The sequence below is a fragment of the Oncorhynchus keta genome, chromosome 21 (genome assembly GCF_023373465.1).
Source record: "Oncorhynchus keta strain PuntledgeMale-10-30-2019 chromosome 21, Oket_V2, whole genome shotgun sequence".
Taxonomy (NCBI): Eukaryota; Metazoa; Chordata; class Actinopteri; order Salmoniformes; family Salmonidae; genus Oncorhynchus; species Oncorhynchus keta.
Window position 1 is genome coordinate 26,296,286 of NC_068441.1, and position 23,128 is coordinate 26,319,413.

Genomic DNA, 23,128 nt, shown 5'->3' on the forward strand with positions numbered 1-23,128 from the left:
ATGTTTTTGTTACTGGCCTACACACAATACCCCATCATTTCAAAGTGGAATTATGTTGTTCAATTATCTTTTCAACAAATGAATTAAAAATTTTAAGTTGAAATGTCTTGAGTCAATAAGTATTCAACCCCTTTGCTATGGCAAGCCTAAATAAGTTCAGGATTAAACATGTGCTTAATAAGTCACACAAGTTGCATGGACTCACTCGGTTTGCAATAATTAATGTTTAACATAATTTTTGAATGACTACCTCATCTCTGTAACCCACACATACAATTATCAGACATTTAATATCCCTTTGATGATGGTGATGTTATTAATAACACTTTGGATGGTGTATCAATACACCCAGTCACGACAAAGAGACCAGAGTCCTTCCTAACTCAGTTGCCAGAGAGTAAGGAAACCGCTCAGGGATTTCACCATGAGGCCAATGGTAACTAAAACAGTTACAGAGTTTAATGGATGTGATAGGAGAAAACATTGTGGATGGATCAAAAACATTGTAGTTACCCTACAATACTAAACTAAATGACAGAGTGAAAAGAAGGAAATCTGTACATATGAAAAATGTGTAAAAAAACATGCATCCTCTTTGCAATAAGGCACTAAATTAACACTGCAATTAACTTTTGGTCCTGAATACAAAGTGTTATGTTTGGGGAAAATCCAATACAAAACATTACTGAGTACCATTCATATTTTCAAGTATAGTGGTGGCTGTATCATGTCATGGGCATGCTTGTAATTGTTAAGGACTGGGGAGTTTATAATGATAAAAAATCAACGGAATGGAGCTAAGCATAGAAAAAGTCCTAAAGGAAGACCTGGTTTAGTCTGCTTTTCACAAGACACTGGGAGATTAATTCATATTTCAGCAGGACAATAACCTAAAACACAAGGCCAAATCTACACTGGAGTTGCTTACCAAGAAGACAGTGAATGTTTCTGAGTTGCTGACGAGTTACACATGTTTTCACTTAAATCTCCTTGAAAATCTATAGCAAGACCTGAAAATGGTTGTCTAGCAATGATCAACAACCAATTTGACAGGGCTTGAAGAATAAAAAAAAGAAAGAATAATAGGCAAATGTTGCACAATCCAGGTGTGGAAAGCTCTTAGAGACTTACCCAGAAAGACTCACAGCTGTCATCAATTCCAAAGGTGGCTCTACAAAGTATTGACTCAGTGGTGTGCATACTTATGTGTATGAGATATTTCTGTATTTCATTTTCAATGTTAGGATGAAACAGTCAGAGATCACCAAGCGCAACATAGCTTCTGCGTGCATATCAGCTAGAAAGATGTGTCAGCATCGAGTAATTGTCTCTGGCCCCCTCCCAGTTAGGGGGAGTGATGAGCTCTACAGCAGAGTCTCACAACTCAATCGCTGGTTGAAAACTGTTTTCTGCCGATCCCAAAAGATAGAATTTGTAGATAACTGGCCCTCTTTCTGGGACTCGCCCACAAACAAGACCAAGCCTGACCTGCTGAGGAGTGACGGACTCCATCCTAGCTGGAGGGGTGCTCTCATCTTATCTACCAACATAGACAGGGCTTTAACTCCTCTAGCTCCACAATGAAATAGGGTGCAGGCCAGGCAGCAGGCTGTTAGCCAGCCTGCCAGCATAGTGGAGTCTGCCACTAGCACAGTCAGTGTAGTCAGCTCAGCTATCACCATTGAGACCGTGTCTGTGCCTCGACCTAGGTTGGGCAAAACTAAACATGGCGGTGTTCGCCTTAGCAATCTCACTAGGATAAAGACCACCTCCATTCCTGTCATTACTGAAAGAGATCATGATACCTCACATCTCAAAATAGGGCTACTTAATGTTAGATCCCTTACTTCAAAGGCAATTATAGTCAATTAACTAATCACTGATCATAATCTTGATGTGATTGGCCTGACTGAAACATGGCTTAAGCCATGTCTTTTGAGCTTCTAGTCATGAAATCTATGCAGCCGACTCAATCACTTTTTATAGCTACTGTTTACAGGCCTCCTGGGCCATATACAGCGTTTCTCACTGAGTTCCCTGAATTCCTATCGGACCTTGTAGTCATAGCAGATAATATTCTAATCTTTGGTGACTTTAATATTCACATGGAAAAGTCCACAGACCCACTCCAAAAGGCTTTCGGAGCCATCATCGACTCAGTGGGTTTTGTCCAACATGTCTCTGGACCCACTCACTGTCACAGTCATGCGCTGGACCAGTTTTGTCCCATGGAATAAATGTTGTGGATCTTAATGTTTTTCCTCATAATCCTGGACTATCGGACCACCATTTTATTACGTTTGCAATTGCAACAAATAATCTGCTCAGACCCCAACCAAAAGTCGTGCTATAAATTCACAGACAACACAAAGATTCCTTGATGCCCTTCCAGACTCCCGCTGCCTACCCAAGGACGCCAGAGGACAAAAATGAGTTAACCACCTAACTGAGGATCTCGATTTAACCTTGCGCAATACCAATATCAAAAATTTTAGAAAAGGCTGTTGCGCAGCAACTCACTGCCTTCCTGAAGACAAACAATGTATACGAAATGCTTCAGTCTGGTTTTAGACCCCATCATAGCACTGAGACGGCACTTGTGAAGGTGGTAAATTACATTTTAATGGCATCGGACCGAGGCTCTGCATCTGTCCTCGTGCTCCTAGACCTTAGTGCTGCTTTTGATACAATCGATCACCACATTCTTTTGGAGAGATTGGAAACCCAAATTGGTCTACACGGACTGTTGGAAAGATATCAGTTTGTCTCTGTGAATGGTTTGTCCTCTGACAAATCAACTGTAAATTTTGGTGTTCCTCAAGGTTCTGTTTTAGGACCACTATTGTTTTCACTATACATTTTACCTCTTGGGGATGTTATTCGAAAACATAATGTTAACTTTCACTGCTATGCGGATGACACACAGCTGTACATTTCAATGAAACATGGTGAAGCCCCAAAATTGCCCTCGCTAGAAGCATGTGTTTCAGACATAAGGAAGTGGATGGCTGCTAACTTTCTACTATTAAACTCGGACAAAACAGAGATGCTTGTTCTAGGTCCCAAGAAACAAAGAGATCTTCTGTTGAATCTGACAATTAATCTTAATGGTTGTACAGTCGTCTCAAATAAAACTGTGACGGACCTCGGCGTTACTCTGGACCCTGATCTTTTTTTTGAAGAACATATCAAGACCATTTCGAGGACAGCTTTTTTCCATCTACGTAATATTGCAAAAATCAGAAACTTTCTGTCCAAAAATTATGCAGAAAAATTAATCCATGCTTTTGTCACTTCTAGGTTAGACTACTGCAATGCTCTATTTTCTGGCTACCCGGATAAAGCACTAAATAAACTTCAGTTAGTGCTAAATACGGCTGCTAGAATCCTGACTAGAACCAAAACATTTGATCATATTACTCCAGTGCTAGCCTCTCTACACTGGCTTCCTGTCAAAGCAAGGGCTGATTTCAAGGTTTTACTGCTAACCTACAAAGCATTACATGGGCTTGCTCCTACCTATCTCTCTGATTTGGTCCTGCCGTACATACCTACACGTACGCTTCTGTCACAAGACGCAGGCCTCCTAATTGTCCCTAGAATTTCTAAGCAAACAGCTGGAGGCAGGGCTTTCTCCTATAGAGCTCCATTTTTATGGAACAGTCTGCCTACCCATGTCAGAGACGCAAACTCGGTCTCAACCTTTAAGTCTTTACTGAAGACTCATCTCTTCAGTGGGTCATATGATTGAGTGTAGTCTGGCCCAGGAGTGGGAAGGTGAACGGAAAGGCTCTGGAGCAACGAACCACCCTTGCTGTCTCTGCCTGGCCAGTTCCCCTCTTTCCACTGGGATTCTCTGCCTCTAACCCTATTACAGGGGCTGAGTCACTGGCTTACTGGGGCTCTCTCATGCCGTCCCTGCAGGGGGTGCGTCACCTGAGTGGGTTGATTCACTGTTGTGGTCATCCTGTCTGGGTTGGCGCCCCCCCCTTGGGTTGTGCCGTGGCGGAGATCTTTGTGGGCTATACTCAGCCTTGTCTCAGGATGGTAAGTTGGTGGTTGACGATATCCCTCTCGTGGTGTGGGGGCTGTGCTTTGGCAAAGTGGGTGGGGTTATATCCTTCCTGTTTGGCCCTGTCCGGGGGTGTCTCCTGACCCCTCCTGTCTCAGCCTCCAGTATTTATCTTGCAGTAGTTTGTGTCGGGGGGCTAGGGTCAGTTTGTTATATCTGGAGTAATTCTCCTGTCCTATTCGGTGTCCTGTGTGAATCTAAGTGTGCGTTCTCTACTTCTCTCCTTCTTTCTTTCTCTCTCTCGAGGACCTGAGCCCTAGGACCATTCCCCAGGACTACCTGACATGATGACTCCTTGCTGTCCCCAGTCCACCTGGCCATGCTGCTGCTCCAGTTTCAACTGTTCTGCCTTACTATTATTTGACCATGCTGGTCATTTATGAACATTTGAACATCTTGGCCATGTTCTGTTATAATCTCCACCCGGCACAGCCAGAAGAGGACTGGCCACCCCACATAGCCTGGTTCCTCTCTAGGTTTCTTCCTTGGTTTTGGCCTTTCTAGGGAGTTTTTCCTAGCCACCGTGCTTCTACACCTGCATTGCTTGCTGTTTGGGGTTTTAGGCTGGGTTTCTGTACAGCACTTTGAGATATCAGCTGATGTACTATATATATAACATTTGATTTGATTTTGATTTGATTCAATACATTTGCAAACATTTCTGAAAACATGTTTTAACTTTGTCGTTATGAGGTATTGTGTGTAGAGAGGAAACAAATATTTTTCATCAATTTTGAAATCAGGCTGTAACACACAAAAAAAAATAGAATAAGTCAAGGGGTATGCACTATATTGTACTATGAGACATATCTATTCGAAATTAGGCCTCTTCTACGAGGCCAAAGCAAAGTACACTGTCTCCAGACAGACTCTTGAATTACATTTTTACTCAAGGTTGCAAATATGTAACAGCACAATTTAACATTCATCATGGTCTTTTATCATAAACTGCCATACAAACAGATGCAGCCAACTGCTAATGCTCCAAAAGATCAACAGAATTATTCCCCCTTTTCAGGGAATTCAGCCTCACCTCCGCTCTCTCACACAGCCATCGACGCTGTCCTTCGTCTCTGGGGTTGTTTGTTTTGTAAAATGTCATACTTTGTTTGTACCAGTAGACTTTCTCAGCTCTCGTCTCTGTGGTGTTCTGTTCATTGGTGCATCTAGCACTACCAAGCTGTGACACACAGAACCTGTACATTTCTTGTAAATAGCAAAAACAAAAGGTACATGTTCTTTCTGAAGCAATGTTCTCCCTTTAGTGACCCATCTTTGACATTGTGTTATTTGGCTGAACACTAGATGGTTTAATTTTATTTTTGGCAGTGAAACGAGGCTACTCGGACAAGAAGAATACATCACCCAAATGTATAGCCCAGCTGGAAAATCTAAATGACTGTTTGAAAATGTGAATCACATTTTTATATGGCGTTCCTCAGTTTGGGACTAGCCGTATTAGTGGATCAGCAGGCTCAGTTACCTCATCATTCACTCCTAATGACTGACAGTGAGGACATGGAGATCTCCCATCTAATTTCCTGTTTACATAAGACAGACACCAGAGACGCATTCAACCCTGCGATTCTTTCACCACTGCCCTGCATGTCCACCTTACAAACACACACAGACATACAATGATTCAGTCCCCACGGTAATACCTACCATATCACTGCTCTGGCATCTGCCTGGCTACCAGACCCACACGTGTCACCATCCTCTGGGACCCTGCTGACATCACACACTTCCTCCTCCAGGAAACTCACGTTTCTGCCGCACTGCCTGCCTCACTCAGTCAAAAGTTTTAGAACTACTCATTCAAGGGTTTTTCTTTATGTTGACTATTTTCTACATTGTAGAATAGTGAAGACATCAAGAAATAATGTAGTAACCCAAAAAATAAATAAAATTGTGTTACACAAATCAAAACATATTTTATATTTGTGATTCTTCAAAGGAGCCACCCTTTGCCTTGATGACAGCTTTGCACACTCTTGGCATTCTCTCAACCAGCTTTATGAGGTAGTCACCTGGAATGCATTTCAATTAACAGGTGTGCCTTGTTTAAAGTTAATTTGTGGATTTTTTTCCCTTCTTAATGAGTTTGAGCCAATCAGTTGTGTTGTAACAAGGTAGGGGTGGTATGTAAAAGACTGTCCATATTATGGCAGGAACAGCTCAAATAAGCAAAGAGAAATTACAGTCCATCATTACTTCAAGACATGAAGTTCAGTCAATCAAAAAAATTAAGAACTTTGAACATTTCAAGTGCAGTTGCAAAACCCATCAAGCACTATGATGAAACTGGCTGTCATGAGGACCAGCACTGGAAAGGAAGACACAGTTACCTCTGCTGCAGAGGATAAGTTCATTAGTTACCAGCCTCAAAGTGTAGCCCCCAAAAAATGCTTCTCAGAGTTCAAGACATCTCAAATGCAACTGTTCAGAGGAGACTGCGTGAATCAGGCCCTCATGGTTGAATTGCTGCAAAGAAAACACTACTAAAGGACACCAATAAGAAGAGACTTGCTTTGCCAAGAAACATGAGCAACGGACATTAGACCAGTGGAAATCTGTCCTTTGGTCTGATGAGTCCACATTGGTTCCAACCGCCATGTCTTTGTGAGACAGTAGGTGAACAGATGAACTCCATATGTGTCGTTCCCACCGTGAAGCATGGAGGTGGTGTTGGCATGGTGCTTTGCTGGTAATACTGTCAGTGACTTATTTAGAATTCAAAGCACACTTAACCGGCATGGTGCTTTGCTGGTAATACTGTCAGTGACTTATTTAGAATTCAAAGCACACTTAACCGGCATGGTGCTTTGCTGGTAATACTGTCAGTGACTTATTTAGAATTCAAAGCACACTTAACCAGCATGGTTACCACAGCATTCTGCTGCGATAAGCCATTCCATCTGATTTGCACTTAGCGGGACTATTTGTTTTTCAACAGGACAATGACCCAAAACACACCAGGCTGTGTAAGGGCTGTTTGACCAAGGAGCATCAGATCACCCAACCTCAACCCAATTGAGATGGTTTGGTCAACAGAGTGAAGGAAAAGCAGCTAAAAATGTATTAGCATGTGTGGGAACTACCTCAAGATTTTTTGAAAAGCATTCCAGGTGAAGCTGGTTGAGAGTATACAAAGCTGTCAAGGCAAATGCTGGCTACTTAGAATGCAAAATATATTGATTTATTTAACACCTTTTTGGTACATGATTCCATGTGTAATTTCATAGTTTAGGTCTTCACTATTATTCTATAATGTAGAAAATTACAAAAATAAATGAAAAACCCTTGCATGAGTAGGTGTCCAAACTTTTGACTGGTACTGTAATTCAATGCGCCAGGAGATGCTAAGAGTGCGCATGAAGGACATCTGGGAGCTGAGAAACAGAAGGGCCAGAGAGTCCCTTCATTGGCCAAATATAAATTCTGACATTGAGCAAATGGTGAGAAATTGTGACACATCTCAAATTACACAGTCCAAGGAGCCCATACCTATGAGAGTGGTACCCACCACAGCCTGGGAGAAGGTTGGAGTCGACTTGTTTCACTGCAAATGGTAAGGACTATTTGTTGACTTGTCAAATTACCCTGAAATTGCACTCCTGTCAAGCACTACAGCAACACCCATTTCGCATTATATATTTTTCCCGCTAGTTCAGACTTCAGGTCTGCTATATCCTAAAAGTAACAAAAGGTTTAAAAATGTGTGCAAATCATTAAGAGACTTAAAAAAAAAGTAGCACAGTGGGACTGATCCATACTTGGCTTTGTCTTACAGAGCAGCGCCCTTGGAATATGGCCGGTCACCTGCAGAAATCCTAATGGGATGCAAGTTGCGTTCCAGGTTGCCTATTCTCTGCCTGAATGACTGCCCATTAGCTGTGCAGGATAGGGCCCTGCAACTGAAGGCAAGACAAAACTGCTAGTGTTGCCCCCATTGGAAAGTCAGGATGTGGTATGAATTCGGGGTCCGGATTCATGGGATAGAAAGGCTACTGTATTGGAGGTGGTTGCACCTCAGTCAGGACAGAAGATGGGGCTGTGTATTGGTGCAATAGACAAAGCCTTTTGATGACGCTCAGGACAGGCATACTGCTACTGGACACAGGAAAAAAGAATGGAGAACAAGTGGGGATGTTCCTGTGACACCAGGGACTGGGAGAGTGACAGTAGTGGGAATGTTCCTGTGACACCAGGGACTGGGAGTGACAGTAGTGGGAATGTTCCTGTGACACCAGTGACTGGGAGTATGACAGATTGGGACAGTACCTCAGAACCAGCACAGGTCTAGTAGGTGAGCTGCTTCTAGTAAAGATGAAGTTAAGCATATTGCTTGCATAAATCATTTAACTGGTTCAACTGGGAATCATTCAGGCTTTGTCATCCCTCTAAAGCAGACAGTTCATAACGCAGTTTGGACTTAATCACATCGACAGGAGTTGTCACTGAAAGTGCTACACAGCACCGGTTTTATACAAGTGCCTCTTTATTCACATCAAAAAAGACAATGCTATGACTAGCTACATGCAGAAAAACATTAAAGGGATACCTCAGGATTTTGTAAATGAGGCCCTTGCTCTACTTCCCCAGAGTAAGTCTACGGGTATCTAAGGTTAGTTAGCATTGGTTCGCAAAACTACCTCTAAATTTCTTCATACCTACCAGACCTAAAAATGGTATCCACTAGTTCAATCGAACTCCGGGGAAATAGAGCAAATCATTGCCAAAATCTCTAAGTATCCCTTTAAGCATAATGTTTTGGGGCCAATACTTGTGAATTGACAGTATTCTAGAACAATGACTGGCCGTTGTTAGAAATGACAAATCGACAAACAAGCAGAAACAGTCATATCAAAGCATTATATTCACAAAGCTGAGTGTTTGTGACAAAAGCCTTGCTCAACTTGCCAACCGCACAGCAAGCCAATTAGGGACCGAGCCCCCACCCCCAAAAAATACAAAATATATTCTGGTGCGCTCATTAAAGGTAACATTAAATGTATTTTCTTTTAACACTTAAAATCATAAAAATCCCAATTCATAAATGAAAATGTTGACCCATTGTCCAAGTATCCACCATGAGTAAAGTCAGTCAGTCTTCTGTCAACTCAGTCCTGGTGAGTCTGTCCCAGTCCCGGTGTTGCCCATGGGCAACAGACAGTGCCCAGTCATTGTGCAGTGTCATGGTCTCCATTACGCATCAGAGCGGAAGCTGTCTTGTCTTCACACGAGCTGCACAGATGCAGCCAGGAGATAACCCTGCAGGTACTGGAGGGCCTCAGCATTCAGGCTGGTGCTCAACATAGAGAGGACCTGCCATTGGGAAGAAGAGGAGAGAGTCACTCATCTGTCAACTACTAAAATGTAAGCATCTATATACACTACACAAAATAATCAACTATTTGCAAGCATGGGTTCGAATCGATATGACTCACCTCCAAAACATATCCTTCATTTTTGTAGCATTTGATATGACTTGACTGGGTATCAAACCCCACACCTTCCAATCCCAGAGCAGACACTAACCACAGGTGGTTTAACTTCTACACCATTTTGTTTTAAACTCTGCTTAAAACTGAACGTCTGACTCGTAAGAAGCGAGTAGAAGATTGGAACGCAAGGTGGCTGTGCAATCTCTTGTAGTCTTGCTGTATAGATGTCCCTGCTATAAGGAGTGATTTAGCCAAGAGCCCCAATGCCTCTAAACATAGCCCATAGTATTCATGCATTTCAATATATAACCTTACCCGCCCAGGACAGGCAGTGGATAGCTTGTGGAGGGACTGCGCTAGCAGGATCTTGGGGTTGCTGACAGCGTCGCCGATGGGGTCGTGCTCCTTCTTCCCAGCAAAGGCCAGCTGGGAGAAAGCCGTCTGGTAACTGGCTGTGTCCTCAATGTCAATGAAGTGCTCGTCGTCAGGGATGCTGTCATCCTCTGGCAGCTCAAACAGACCAATCAGGGCCTGGAGCAGGGGGGTCCTAAAGAATAAACAATTTAGCAGACCATTAATTTACTAGAAACACTGAAGTGTGATAATACTTCAGGACCGTTTCTCACCAGAGTTTGGTGTACTCTGTGTCCATCATTGCCGGGCACTCAGTGAGGATCTTGATGATGCCCACGGCACAGATCTTCTTCTCCACTGGGCCAGACACCTTCTGCACTTCTGGAATGACTATCTTCTCCAGCACCATGCCAAACATCCTACAAGAGAGAAGACCCAGTACTGAGAATACCTTTGCACATGACTATCAGAATAATTACGGACTATGATTAAACTTCCAGGCTTATCCTTTCACATATGACATGGTTGGCCTTTAAAAGCAAAAGGGAGAACTGACTGGTTTGTGTTCAGCGAGCAGATCTGCACACTTAGCTTTAAGGCTACACTAATGAACATATCAATGATGGAAAACACATCAAACATGTCAGTCTCATTTCATCTGACAAGAGACTTACTTTGGCTGTATGCTGTCAAAGATCTCCTGCAGAGCAATGGCTCCATACTTGACACCATACAGATTGATAAAAACCATGAAACCTATGGAGAAGAGGACCTTTGAAAATGTGCAGCATTGAGGAGAGATCAGAGCCACACTATGTACGTTTTGAAACTAGGTTAATACAACCAGACACTGTTGTTATGCGAGCATGACAAAGACCAAGAGGATGTGTGTGCAGTTTCAATTGTACTTCAAAATAAAACAATGTGAACATTAGTTTTAAGCTGTACTCACTCTTGATGAACTTGGTCGTTTTGGAGCTCTGCAGTCTCTGGAAGAGGAGAATAAAGATCTGTTTCCTGTACTGAACAATGGACTCCCTGAGAAAGAAAGAGCAAGACAACTCATGATACAGCCACCCTAAAAATTACATACAAAGTCCTTCATTTAGTTATCAGATAGACAGGTGGAGGTGGTCGACTCACGTGGGCATGTGCTCTATGATGCTGTTCATCAGGTAGAAACCTTGGTGGTCATTGGCCTTGGAGGCTATAAGCTTCTGGAAGACTCCTAGCAGACCAGGCTGTACAGGGAGAGCAGTTTAACGGCAGATTATCACAACTAACCAATTGCACACCTCAGTTCAACTAAGACAGGTAGGTTACAGAATATTATGTACAGTAAGAGTCCTATTACCACCAACATGCCCCCAGATGTTACTCACTATTTTGTCAGCAGCAGAGCTGGCTATGGTGGCAGCCCCCTTCTCCAGGTAGGCCTGAAGCAGGCGCACCAGAGGGGGGATGTTGCCAGTGCGTTCCCAAAGCACGGGCTGCAGCAGGTGGGGGAACAGGGCCATGTAGGAGTTAGGGATGGAGCTGGTGTGGATCTCCAGAAGCAGAGACATCACCTGGAACACGTAGGGCACAAACTCTGCAACAGAAGGGGGGAAAGTTGATGTAAGAAGGTCAATGTGTAGTTTGTCAAGCTTGCATACATGCAGTTCAAAGGATGGCTCCACAAACCCTTCAGATGTGGTGATGTCAACGCTCATTTTAACCTGGTAGCACCCCACTTCCTGTTGAACGAGGGAGAGCTTGGTTTGTTGTTTTGGAAAGTCCATTGAAAAAGTTGTTACTAGCTAGCTACCTTTTTTAGTTAGGATACCGAAATACAGTTGGCATCAATAGCTGGGACCACTGTGTCCAGTGATACTACCTGATCCTGTAACGCTTAGATATTATCTTATGTCAAGTGTTATTGCAGTGTTGTGGTTGCAGGTTCACCTGGCACATCTAAAGTATTTTCCTTTTGTGGTGTTACTATAGGCCACCAAGTGAAATGCTTGATAGTGTATATGTACCCATTTCCAGCGCCGACAGAGATGGCCACCCTAGATCCTTGTCAATCTAACTTTAGCGACGCATATAAGGCCCTCCCACGCCCCCCTTTCGGAAAAGCTGACTACGACTCCATTTTTTTGCTTCCAGCCTACAGACAAACTAAAACAGGAAGCTCCTGCGCTCAGGTCTGTTCAACCAATCTGATAACACGCTTCAAGATAGCGTCAATGACGTGGATTGGTATAGGTTTCGCATTGCGTCAAACATAGACGAATACACCGATTCAGTGAGTGAGTTCATTGGCGATGACGTACCCACAGCAACTATTATTACATTCCCAAAACAGAAACTGAAAGCGCGAACCACTGCTTTTAACCTGGGCAAGGTGACCGGAAACATGACATAAGACAAACAGTGTACCTATTCCCCCCGCAAGGCAATCAAACAAGCTAAGCGTCAGTAGAGAGAGGTATGTGGCAGGGCCTACAGTCATTCATGGATTACAAAAAGAAAACCAGCCCCGTCGCAGACCAGGATGTCTTGCTCCCAGAGACTCAACTTCTTTGCTCGCTTTGAGGACAGTACAGTGCCACTGACACGGCCCGCTACCAAAAACCTGTGGACTCTCCTTCACTGCAGCCGACGGGAGTAAAACATTTAAACGTGTTAACCCTCGCCAGATGACAGGCCCAGACGGCATCCCTGGCCGCGTCCTCAGAGCATGCGCAGACCAGCTGGCTGGTGTGTTTACTGACATATTCAATCAATCCTTATCCCAGTCTGCTGTTCCCACATGCGTCAAGAGGGCCACCATTGTTCCTGTTCCCAAGAAAACTAAGGTAACAGAGCTAAACAACTCCCACCCCGTAGCACTCACTTCTGTCATCATAAAGTGCTTTGAGAGACTGGTTAAGGACCATATCACCTCCACCCTAGACCCACTCAAATTTGCTTACCACCCCAATAGATCCACAGACGACACAAACGCAACCACACTGCCCTGTCCCATCTGGACAAGAGGAATACCTATGGGAATGCTGTTCATTGAGTTGTAGTCAGTATTTAACACCATAACACCCTCCAAACTCATCATCAAGCTCAAGACCTTGGGTCTCGACCCCGCCCTGTGCAACTGGGTACTGGACTTTCTGACGGGCCTCCCCCAGGTGGTGAGGGTAGGTAACATCTCCACCCCTCATCCTCAACACTGGGGCCCCACAAGGGTGCGTTCTGAGCCTTATCCTGTACTCCCTGTTCACCCACGACTGCGTGGCCATGCACGCCTCCAACTCAATCATCAAGTTTGCAGACGACACTAGTGGTAGGCTTGATTACCAACAATGTTGAGATGGCCTACAGGGAGGTGAGGGCCCTCAGTGTGGTGTCAGGAAAATACACTCAACGTCAACAAAACAAGGGAGATGATCAGCAGAGCACCCCCCTATCCACATCGACGGGACAGTAGTGGAGATGGTAGTAAGTGAAGTTCCTCGGCGTACACATCACAGACAAACTGAATTGGTCCACCCACACAGTGTGGTGAAGGCAGCGCCTCTTCAACTTCAGGAGGCTGAAGAAATTTGTCTTGTCACCAAAAGCACTCACAAATTTACAGATGCACAATCGAGAGCATCCTGTCAGGCTGTATCACCGCCTGGTACGGCAACTACTCCGCCCACAACCGTAAGGCTCTCCAGAGGGTAGTGAGGTCTGCACAACACATCACCAGGGGAAAACGATCTGCCCTCCAGGACACCTACACCACCCGATGTCACAGGAAGGCCAAACATTGAGTGGCTGCTGCTATACATGTAAAAAATTGTATCACAAACCACTTTAAACAATGCCACTTAATGTTTACATACCCCATCTCATATGTATATACTGTACTCTATACCATCTACTGCATCTTATCTATGCCGTTCTGTACCATCACTCATTCATATAACTATGTAGATATTCTTCATTCCTTTACACTTGTGTGTGTATAAGGTAGTAGTTGTGGAATTGTTAATTTAGATTACTCGTTGGTTATTACTGCATTGTCAGAACTTTACATTAATCATTGGGTACATCATACGAAAAACAGAGAAATCTTAAATAGGCACTTATTTCATGTTCAAATTCATAACATACATGCATTTCATCATTCAGTCCTTTAGGAAATTGTCTGGACGGTGAAAATCCCAAAACATTCCCTTCTACTCAGTATTATTGATATCACCTACCCAGTCTGAAATCTTAACTTTCTATGCCACAAATCTAAAAAAAAAAGTAGAAATATGATGCTTCAGGTCATTGAAATGTACTGCGACTGGATAATCCCTGTAGTTTCTCCTGATTGAACTTTTGTGCTCACTAATTCAAGGTTTTACCGACATAGCAGAGCCCACATGGACATTTAATAATGTAAATAACATAGGTGGAACGCGTAATAATGTCATTTATTTGGAACCGTTTTCCTGTGTGTGGGTGGCAGAAATATTCACACTTCATCATATTGTTGCACTGTGCGCATCCTCTGCATTTATAGCTACCATTTTGTAGAGGGCGTAAAAGGGCTTGGCTGATACTCTTTTGTGGCTGGCAGTTGGCATGAACTAATTTATCGCGTAAATTGCGATCTCCCCTATACACAAGTGGTGGATTTTGAAATTCAGCCGGCAAAGCTGTGTCCGATGATAAAAATATGCCAGTGTTTGTTGACCACACCTCCCACTTTTACATGTAGTTGTGAACATTACGGAGTTATTTAGCGGGTCTTTTTTTTTAACAGTTTCTCGTGTTTTTTCCAATGCCAAATTAAGAGCTTCATCCACACATTGTGGCTCATAGCCTCTTAGAAACCTAATCTCCGCTGCTTTTCCTAGATAATCCTCTGTGGAGGGGCACATACGGCGCAGTCTGAAATTGGCTTCTTGGAAGTCCCCTTTTTAATGGCTCAGGGTGGAAGCTGTCCCCTTGTAATAGAGTATTTGTGTCTTTCTTTTCTATACAAAGTTGTAAACAGGGTTCCATTTGATTTCTCAATCCACATAGAGGTAATGTACATGTTGAGTGTCACGTTCAAACGTGAATTTGAGATTAAGGTCAATGTCAATCTGACAGCCGTTTCAGTTCCTTCCCATATGCAAAAAAAGTCGATATCGATAACACTTCAGGACTTTGTTAAAAAAATAGATTGTCATTGTTAAAACATTCTTCAAAAAGACCCACAAAGGTTAGCATAACTCGGAGCGAATGTGGAGCCCATCGATGTTCCATTCGCTTAGAGGTAGTATTCACCATCAAACCTAAAATAGTTATACGTCAAAACATATTCAGCTCTAAAATCAAGTTTGTTGGTAGATATTCATTAGTATCTCCCAAATAGTGTGCTAGTGCTGCCAGCCCCCCCACACAGGGAATGCTGGTATAGAGACTCGACATCTAATGTGACCAAAGTACAGTCTTCTTTTAAACCCGTTATTGGTGAGATCTTGTTTATGAAGTCTATAGAGCAGAGTCTTTTACATATGATGGCCTTGATTGCACATGACTTTTAATAAAAGAGTCTACAAAGTTCAACAATGGCTCTAGCATTGAGCCTATTCCTACAACCACTGGTCTGCCTGGATAGTTGCCTTGTGTTTTAGGTTTGTGTAATTTCGACAAAATGTACAAGCATGGACGTATGGCACATTTGCAACAAAGATATTCAGATTCAGGTTGAGATGGTGTTTTTCTTCATATGATGTACCCAACGACAAATATAAACTTGCCATGTCCTCATTGTGATTTTACAGACGTGTTTCATACGTCTTATTTATACACTTTCAGAATATTTATGAAATGCATATTGATATATTTGGGAGAACTCATTTGTTTTCCCCTTTGCCTTCAACCCCATTCAAATGTGTAGAACGGATGTGGGAGGGGCTAGGTCTACATAAGGGAACACATTTAAAGAAATCCACAGAAGCTCTGACGAAGGCCGATACATAAGCTTATTAAATATCAGTGATACTATCAAGAGTAGTGTGTGGTTTCCTTTTTCCTTCATCTTGTTCAACTGTTGCCATGCACCTGCAAATTAGATTACTGAGATGTGCAAGTGCATTTTGAACTTTGAAAGAGATGTGGCAAAAGTGGATAATTCTGACTACACATCTCACTGCACATTGAAATTATTTGACTAAAAGCAGCAAAAAGAAACTATTATAGCCAAGATCAATGGTATAAAGAATGATTGGGGGGGGGGGGGCGACTTTAAATTATGGGCTGAAAGACAAATTCAATGCATTTTTATTTATTTAAAGAAAAGCATTGTAATGTCCAATTTTGTCAATGTAGTGTGGGAGAGGTGGTACCGAGGACGGTAGCTGACGGCAGCCACTCCTCTGTCATATTTTTTAATCTGAGCCTAGAGGAAAGTGTTTGTCCTCAGGCTTGGAGGGAAGCCAAAATAATTTAGCTAACCAAGAGGGGCAAAGCGGCCTTACCTGGTTCTAAGAGCAGACCTGCCAGCTCTTAGCAAACTGTAGAAAAAAAAAAAAAGTAGTTTGACCAAATACAATGCTATTTCTCTGCAAACAAACTAACTGGCTTTGAGCATGCTTATAGAGAAGGGCACTCAACATGTACTGCACTGACAAATGACTGGTTGAAAGAAATTGATAGCTGTACGGTTAAATTTCAATGCAGCCTTTGATATTATTGACCATAAAAGGTAGAGAAAAGGTATGCGTTATGGCTTTTCAACCACTGCTCTGAAACCACAATATGGCAATCGAAAGAACTGAGGGTTTTATTTCACTGAAGCTTCTCCTATGTGAAACATGTAAAGTGTGGTGTACCGTAGGGCAGTTCTCTAGACCCTGTACTCTTTCCTATTTTTTTTACCAATGACCTGCGGCTGGCATTAAAAGAAGGCATGCGTGTTCATGTATTCTGATGACCATAGCTAATGAAGTCACAAACCCTCAGAGTTGCAGTGTGTTTTCAAATGAGTGGCCAGTAATAAGCTGGTCCTGAACATCTAAAACTAAGAGCATTGTATTTGGTACAAATCATTCCCTAAGTTCTAGACCTCAGCTGTATCTGGTAATGAATGGTATGGCTGTTGAACAAAATGTTAAGACAAAATGACTTGGTGTTACCTTAGATTGTAAACTGTCACGGTCAAAACATATAGATTCAATGGTTTTAAAAGTTGGGGAGAGGTATGTCTGTAATAGAGACGCTCTGCTTTTTTGACACCACACTCCACAAAGTCCTGCAGGCTCTAGTTTTATCTTATCTTGATTATTGTCCAGTCATATGGTCAAGTGCTGCAAAGAAAGACTTAATTACCAAACCTGGATTGAAAAAACAAATAAAGCAACACCCCAAGGCACAACACCTCACCCAAATGTGACCTACTTGTGTGAATGTACTGAGATGTGTAACTGATCGATGCACACACGTTAATGTTTTTAAATGTACATTTTTAAAAATATTTTTTTGTTATGTGTCGAACCCCAATAAGACTAGCTATCGCCATTGTCATCGGCTAATGGGGATCCCAATAAATAAAAAGAATTTACCTTCCACTCACTTTCGTAAGCCTGTCCTAAGATGAGCAATCTTATGCTTAACATGGACTGCTGTAACCTGCTTTCTAGGGTAAAGCCACATACCCTGTACGTCATTCTGTAGGATCTCAGTGAAGACTGGGAAGAGGGCCTCCTCAAAGCTGCCCACAGTGGTAGGGTTGGCCTTGCAGGTGATCCGGATAGACAGGCACAGGGACTCAAACAGGTAGTGATTAAAGTGAGGCTTGCTGGGGTTCTGAAAGAAACACACGATACCGGTATATATAGCTGCCACTTGGACACAATGTAAGTCAGCTCATGTGTGTATGCATCTACCGCACAGACAAGGGTGTGACCTACCTTGCTAACTAGGAGGAGCTTGTGAGTGAGCTGGCCAATCAGTGTGGGGATGTAAGGAACAATGGTCTCCTGCAGGAGGGAAAAGCTGCGCATGATGGCTGGAAGAGAATGAAGGAGATGTCAGGGTAGAAAACAAGGATTGCATACTCTAAAATATATATATACACACACACGTATACATACATATACATATTTTTTTAAACCATTGCCCACAAAAGCTTAAGTAGTAACATGAGGTTGTCCGCAACCTCATGTCACCACAAAAGGATAGTTATCCTAGGATAGATAATCATCCTAGCCGCAAAAGGATAGTTAGACATATCATAAAAAATATTTAAGTTATTAGCAGAGCAGTTAACCCTCAAACTCCCGTACCTTTCATGATATATTCGTTCTCTGATGAGCCAGGCAGAGCCAGGGCTTTGAACAGGTTGTTGAGCAGCTGTTCCGTGAAGGGGGCCATCTCTGTAGGCGTGATACTGAAACACATTGTGTAGTGTTGGATAAGATTAAGATAATCAACTATAGACTTAACGTAGCTGGGTAACTACTCACAGTGTGGAGTTGTTGGGGCCCCTCATGGTAAAGAGTCTCTCCAGGGCGTGGGCAGCGTAGGTGTGCTCCACTGTGCTCTCCGCCTGTAGGTGGGCCACCAGCAGAGGGACAGCCTGCAGCAGCTGCTCTTTGGGCAACTGGAATACAAGAGGGTACAGAGGAGGACTGGATATTCACAGGCCCCTCAAAGTGTTGATTTCAACCAGTGAATTTTCAGAGGAGAAAAAACAAAAACAAACCTGACTCCTGAAGATCATGACGTATTTCATGGCATCAGCCTTCAACACTGGAAACTCATTGACTAGAATAGAACAGAGTAAAAACATGTTTGATAAAAGTGCAGATAAAGCAATCCACAGCTGTGACAATGAATTCATTAATCATTTGTTTATCAGTTCAACTTTATATGTACCGTTTTGGGAATTGAGGTCTGTGAGAATGTGGTTCACAAAGAATTCTGTGAGGTTCACCAACTCGTTAGCCTGGGTGATACCATGCTTAAAAAGATACACATTTTACATTACTCAATGTCTACTGAAATCATGTTTATAATCCAGCAATGTTACACAAACACACCCAAATACAAAAGGAAGTATAACCATACCTTCGCTGTCTGAGCTTTAGAGGCCAAAGATGTGACCAGGTAGATGGCAGCATCTTTGTGCTTCCAGTTCACCACTGGGTTCTTGGCATACTCCCCCAGCATGGAGTTCACATAGCCAGAGAAGATGGCTGTGACCGGGCCCTCAAAGAACTTACACAGACCTCTCACTAAGTCACAGGCAGCCCTGCGCCGAGTGTCTATGTCTGTAGGGAGGAGACAGAACAGAGGGGTCAACAACCGTATGCTTAAACAATAATCCAGCTCATTTTTGGGTTATTACCTGATCCTTCAAGATCTCTTCGGATATATTCTTCAGAGTTATCCTCAAAGGCCTCCTCATCAGCACCTGGAAACCAAAGAAATCTATGCATCTGTACCAGAGACCATTATGCAGATATCTGCCATTAAAGTACAATGCCACGTATTAAATACCCATTCATGCCCAAGACACCATTTCAGTCTCAACTCACTTCTGAACTCCATGTTGGGCACAATGACCTTCTCACAGATACTGGTGAGTGTGTTCTGGTCCTCAAACAGATGCTTGTAGTGGGGCCTTTCACACACAGATGCCAGGAACTGAATAGCATTGCTCACAAGCTATATCACAAAACAAAAAGGAGCAAATGTATTAGCAGGCGGTCCACATGATCTATTGATAAGGTACATGAATGTGTCATCAGCAGCCTCACCAGGTCGTACTTGACCTCCTGGCCTGCGGAAACCAGCAGGTTCCAGATAGCAGTGACAAAGCGAGGCAGGTAAGGCTGGAACTCTTCATCGTACTTCTGGGCGTAAAGAGCAGCGTTGTCACAGATCTGAGATTTGAGCAGCTCCAGAAGACCTGCCTCCTCTTCATCCTGTTGGGTGAAAAAGACAAGGTTATCAAAGATTGAATCAACTGATGTAGTAACTTGAACATTTTACAAGTGAAAGTCCACTCACATCTGTTTGTAGTAGCTTGTTATCCAAGGTCAACAAGTTATGGAAATTAGACATCCAGGTCTCCATGTTGTCCTCAAAAAACTCAGGAAGGTCCTGTGAAGGCAGTGAAAGTTGGAAGGATGAGATTACTTTTACTCCAGTGAAAAGAAGCACATGACAATTCAGCAACATGCAGCATGTCCTTGTGGTCATAAAGCAGATAAGAGACACACCTGGAAGTTGAGACTGTAGAAGAGTTTTGAAATCAGAGTAAGGGACGAGAAGAGGATCTTCAAAGCGTTGATGTCCGTCGCATGGGTCTGACACAGCTCAATGGTGGCCTGAGAAACAATATACATGAATAACAGACAATGACTTCCCATGTCTGAATAATTTAGTTCCTACAAACTAAAATCAGGCGATGGACAGTACCAATTTCATGAACTGTTGTTTTTACTTGAAATACATTTAAATTGTTAGGGTTGATTAACTCTGTAAACAACCTTGAAGAGTTCAGTCAGTGGACTCGCAAACGTGTCCAACACCAGTTTAATCTCCAGCCACAGCTCATTCGACTTAAACTCGTGACGATACCTGGAAAACAGAAGATCAGTGTAAACATCTTTAAAAACTAACCAATGACACAATTCACTATTACACCTATCATTAGAGGACCACGTTCATGCCCATGGTGATTAACCTCTTGAAAAGTGAGTGTGCGGTCCGGAGCACTCCGTTAATGATGTGGAAGTCTCCGCTCTGGAAGCGGGTCACCATCTCTGTCAAGAGGTCCGGCCACTTCATAGGGAAGTCCTCTCTGCCGATGATGCTGATGGCATCACTCAACTGTAGAAGAACAGTAAACACTAGAGTAAAACTAATACATATGGAAATGGCCCTTTTTATTGCGTAAAGGAATATCCTAAAGGATTGTGAACTCATGTAGATGGATTCCAAGAACCTCTGATTAAAGTAATTCAAACCAGCACCAGCTCACTGACTATGTACAATAGATTGACAGGTAACAGGTCTTGCCTCTTGTGCAGACATACCTGTTTCTGAATCTGTTCAGGGCTGCTCAACATCAAATGTACAATGTTGGCCTTGATAGTGGTTCGGTCGGGATCTGAGATTTTGTTTGGTTCATCTTCAATCTGAAAGCGATATTAGGATACAAAGTAGGACTTGTCATGCCAACGTTGGGCCAACAATACTTGCACAACTCATAACACTTTGATTTGTTCCAATATTCAGGCAACCACTAACTTACTATGCGCCAGTTTCTCTTGATGTAGTTTTTAAAGGTGACCGCTGCACACACCCGGATCACGTTGTCTTGAGATTTCTCCAATAATGTAAGCAGCAATATTGGGTAGTTCTGGTTCCCTTCAACTGACTCAAGAAACTTTTCAGCTGGAAGAAAATAGGGAAATAAGAATATTCCAGTCAAGCAAACAGGAAATTGTACATAATGCCCAAAGTATGCATGTTCATACCATGACTGATCAGTGCATGGGTGTTTTAAATGAACATGCATTCTACTCTGAGCTCCCATACCTGGACGCCTGACTGATTGATCCGGGTCCAGAGTTTTGCGCATAAATTCTGTGAGTGTCTGAAGGTTTCCATCATTCAGCTCCATGGTGCCCTAGAAAGAAAGCCAGTCATTACATTAGACATAGTGATGGTCTCAACTAGATGACTATTAGCTGATAAATAACAACTTTTTATTTAGTCACTTTCACAGGGTCGCAGATTTAGTTGCAGTGTACAGGGAAATACCTAACTGCCGAGCTCCAACAGTGTAGGTGTGAATGATTGTCTTAACTACAAGTTAGACAAACAAAACGATAGAGGTTTATTGTCATTCAATGGCGTCTCCAGCTACCCACTTTCTAATCATGCGCAGTAACTTCACACCTACTCACTAACATTTCACCGCACGACGACGACACCTGAAGGCATAGATAGTTGTATTCAGCCAATCAATTTGACTAAGTCAAGCAAGTTTGCCTTGCATCATCTTTGTGCTCCAATGGAATTCGTTATTTTCCAGAGGTCAGAAACTTTATCCAATCACAGTAAATTTGGGGCGGGACATGGAGGCTGCAGTTACTCACTCGCTAGCAATTTTAGCACTTCAACAATATTTACGTTTCACTAGTTTAGAACTGTAGGATAAAAAATATCCAACACTAGTTTCAAGAATATAAAACGTAGCTACCGAATGAATGAGCATGTTAGCTAGCTAAGTTACTTAGGTAACTAAATAACAGGCTAAACTAGCCATGACTGTCTGGTAGGCCAGCAGTACTAGCAAAAATAGCCTAAATGACAGCCATGCCTAACTTAGAACGTCTTCTTGCGCGCTAATATCTGATGCGCGTGTTACACTTGGGCGAATTAGCTAACGTTAGCTAGTTCTGAAATAATTTCCTGTTAAAAAAACGCCCTATTCTGTAGTGACCTCGTGGTATAGTACTATCTGTGAATGAATATTCTGCAAGTAACTAGCTAGCCATTTACCTAGCTTGCTAATGCTAGTTACTTAATTTACCAAGCTAAATTATCCACGATGGGAAAATTAGAAATGGCTACCGCAGTTTATCTCTACAAACTAGCCAACAATGTACATGCATATGTGTAATTTGATAGAGCGATGAGATTACAAAGAGCTCTCATACCTTCTCTTGCTTTTGTCTCAGCCGGCGTCTGTGCTGTTATTCGCTGCTGCCGGACGAAATGGCTTTCAAAAATCTTAAACCACTGGGCGGTCTGTGCACTGGGCGTGCGCAAACAAGTTTGAAAAACCACGCTGGACAAGCCCCTGCGCACTTGAAAAGAAGGGATGGGCATGGGCGAGTGTTCGGACGAGATTGTATATACAATATGGACTAATGAATTGATCAAAATTATTGATTGATCAAGTATGTTCACCTAGTCATTGGGATTGTTCATCGTGCCTACTGCCTGATCTACAAATCACCTTCCATCATAAATAACTAGCCTACTCATCATTTGTAGAGCAGTGACAATTTACCAAAGATACATTACGGTTTTGACCCTCATAGTCAGGTTATGGAAGACTGCAAGGCTGCATTTAGACAGGCAGCTGAATTGGGATCTTCTCTCGCTAATTGGTATTTTGGCCAGTCACATCAGATCTTTTCAGCATTGATCTGATTGGTTCAAAGACCAATTAGAGAAAAAAATATCAGAATTGGTTAAACCAGCCTAATGGAACAACTTAAAGAAAAAA

The 23,128-nt window shown here is 42.7% G+C and overlaps 1 protein-coding gene across 2 annotated transcripts; it reads right to left on the minus strand.

Moving 5' to 3' along the window:
• Positions 1–8,555: 8,555 nt before the first annotated feature.
• On the minus strand, positions 8,556–22,933 carry LOC118372682 (exportin-2-like). 2 transcript variants are annotated; one of them, XM_035758639.2, is made up of 25 exons: positions 22,554–22,933; positions 21,427–21,517; positions 21,140–21,282; positions 20,922–21,023; positions 20,570–20,715; positions 20,373–20,463; positions 20,103–20,210; positions 19,891–19,983; positions 19,638–19,805; positions 19,416–19,545; positions 19,226–19,291; positions 18,946–19,148; positions 18,754–18,838; positions 18,581–18,642; positions 18,342–18,478; positions 18,162–18,265; positions 17,787–17,884; positions 17,532–17,682; positions 11,256–11,464; positions 11,017–11,114; positions 10,826–10,911; positions 10,548–10,629; positions 10,146–10,292; positions 9,835–10,066; positions 8,556–9,400 (listed from the first exon to the last, which is right to left on the minus strand). In XM_035758639.2, exons 2-25 carry the CDS (start codon positions 21,509–21,511, stop codon positions 9,311–9,313), a joined length of 2,916 nt encoding a protein of 971 aa, XP_035614532.1. In that variant the 5' UTR covers positions 21,512–21,517; positions 22,554–22,933; the 3' UTR covers positions 8,556–9,310. The 2 variants fall into 2 exon arrangements, with proteins under 2 accessions (XP_035614532.1, XP_035614533.1); XM_035758640.2 differs by lacking the exon at positions 22,554–22,933 and adding an exon at positions 21,652–21,809.
• Between the last annotated feature and the right edge of the window lie 195 nt (positions 22,934–23,128).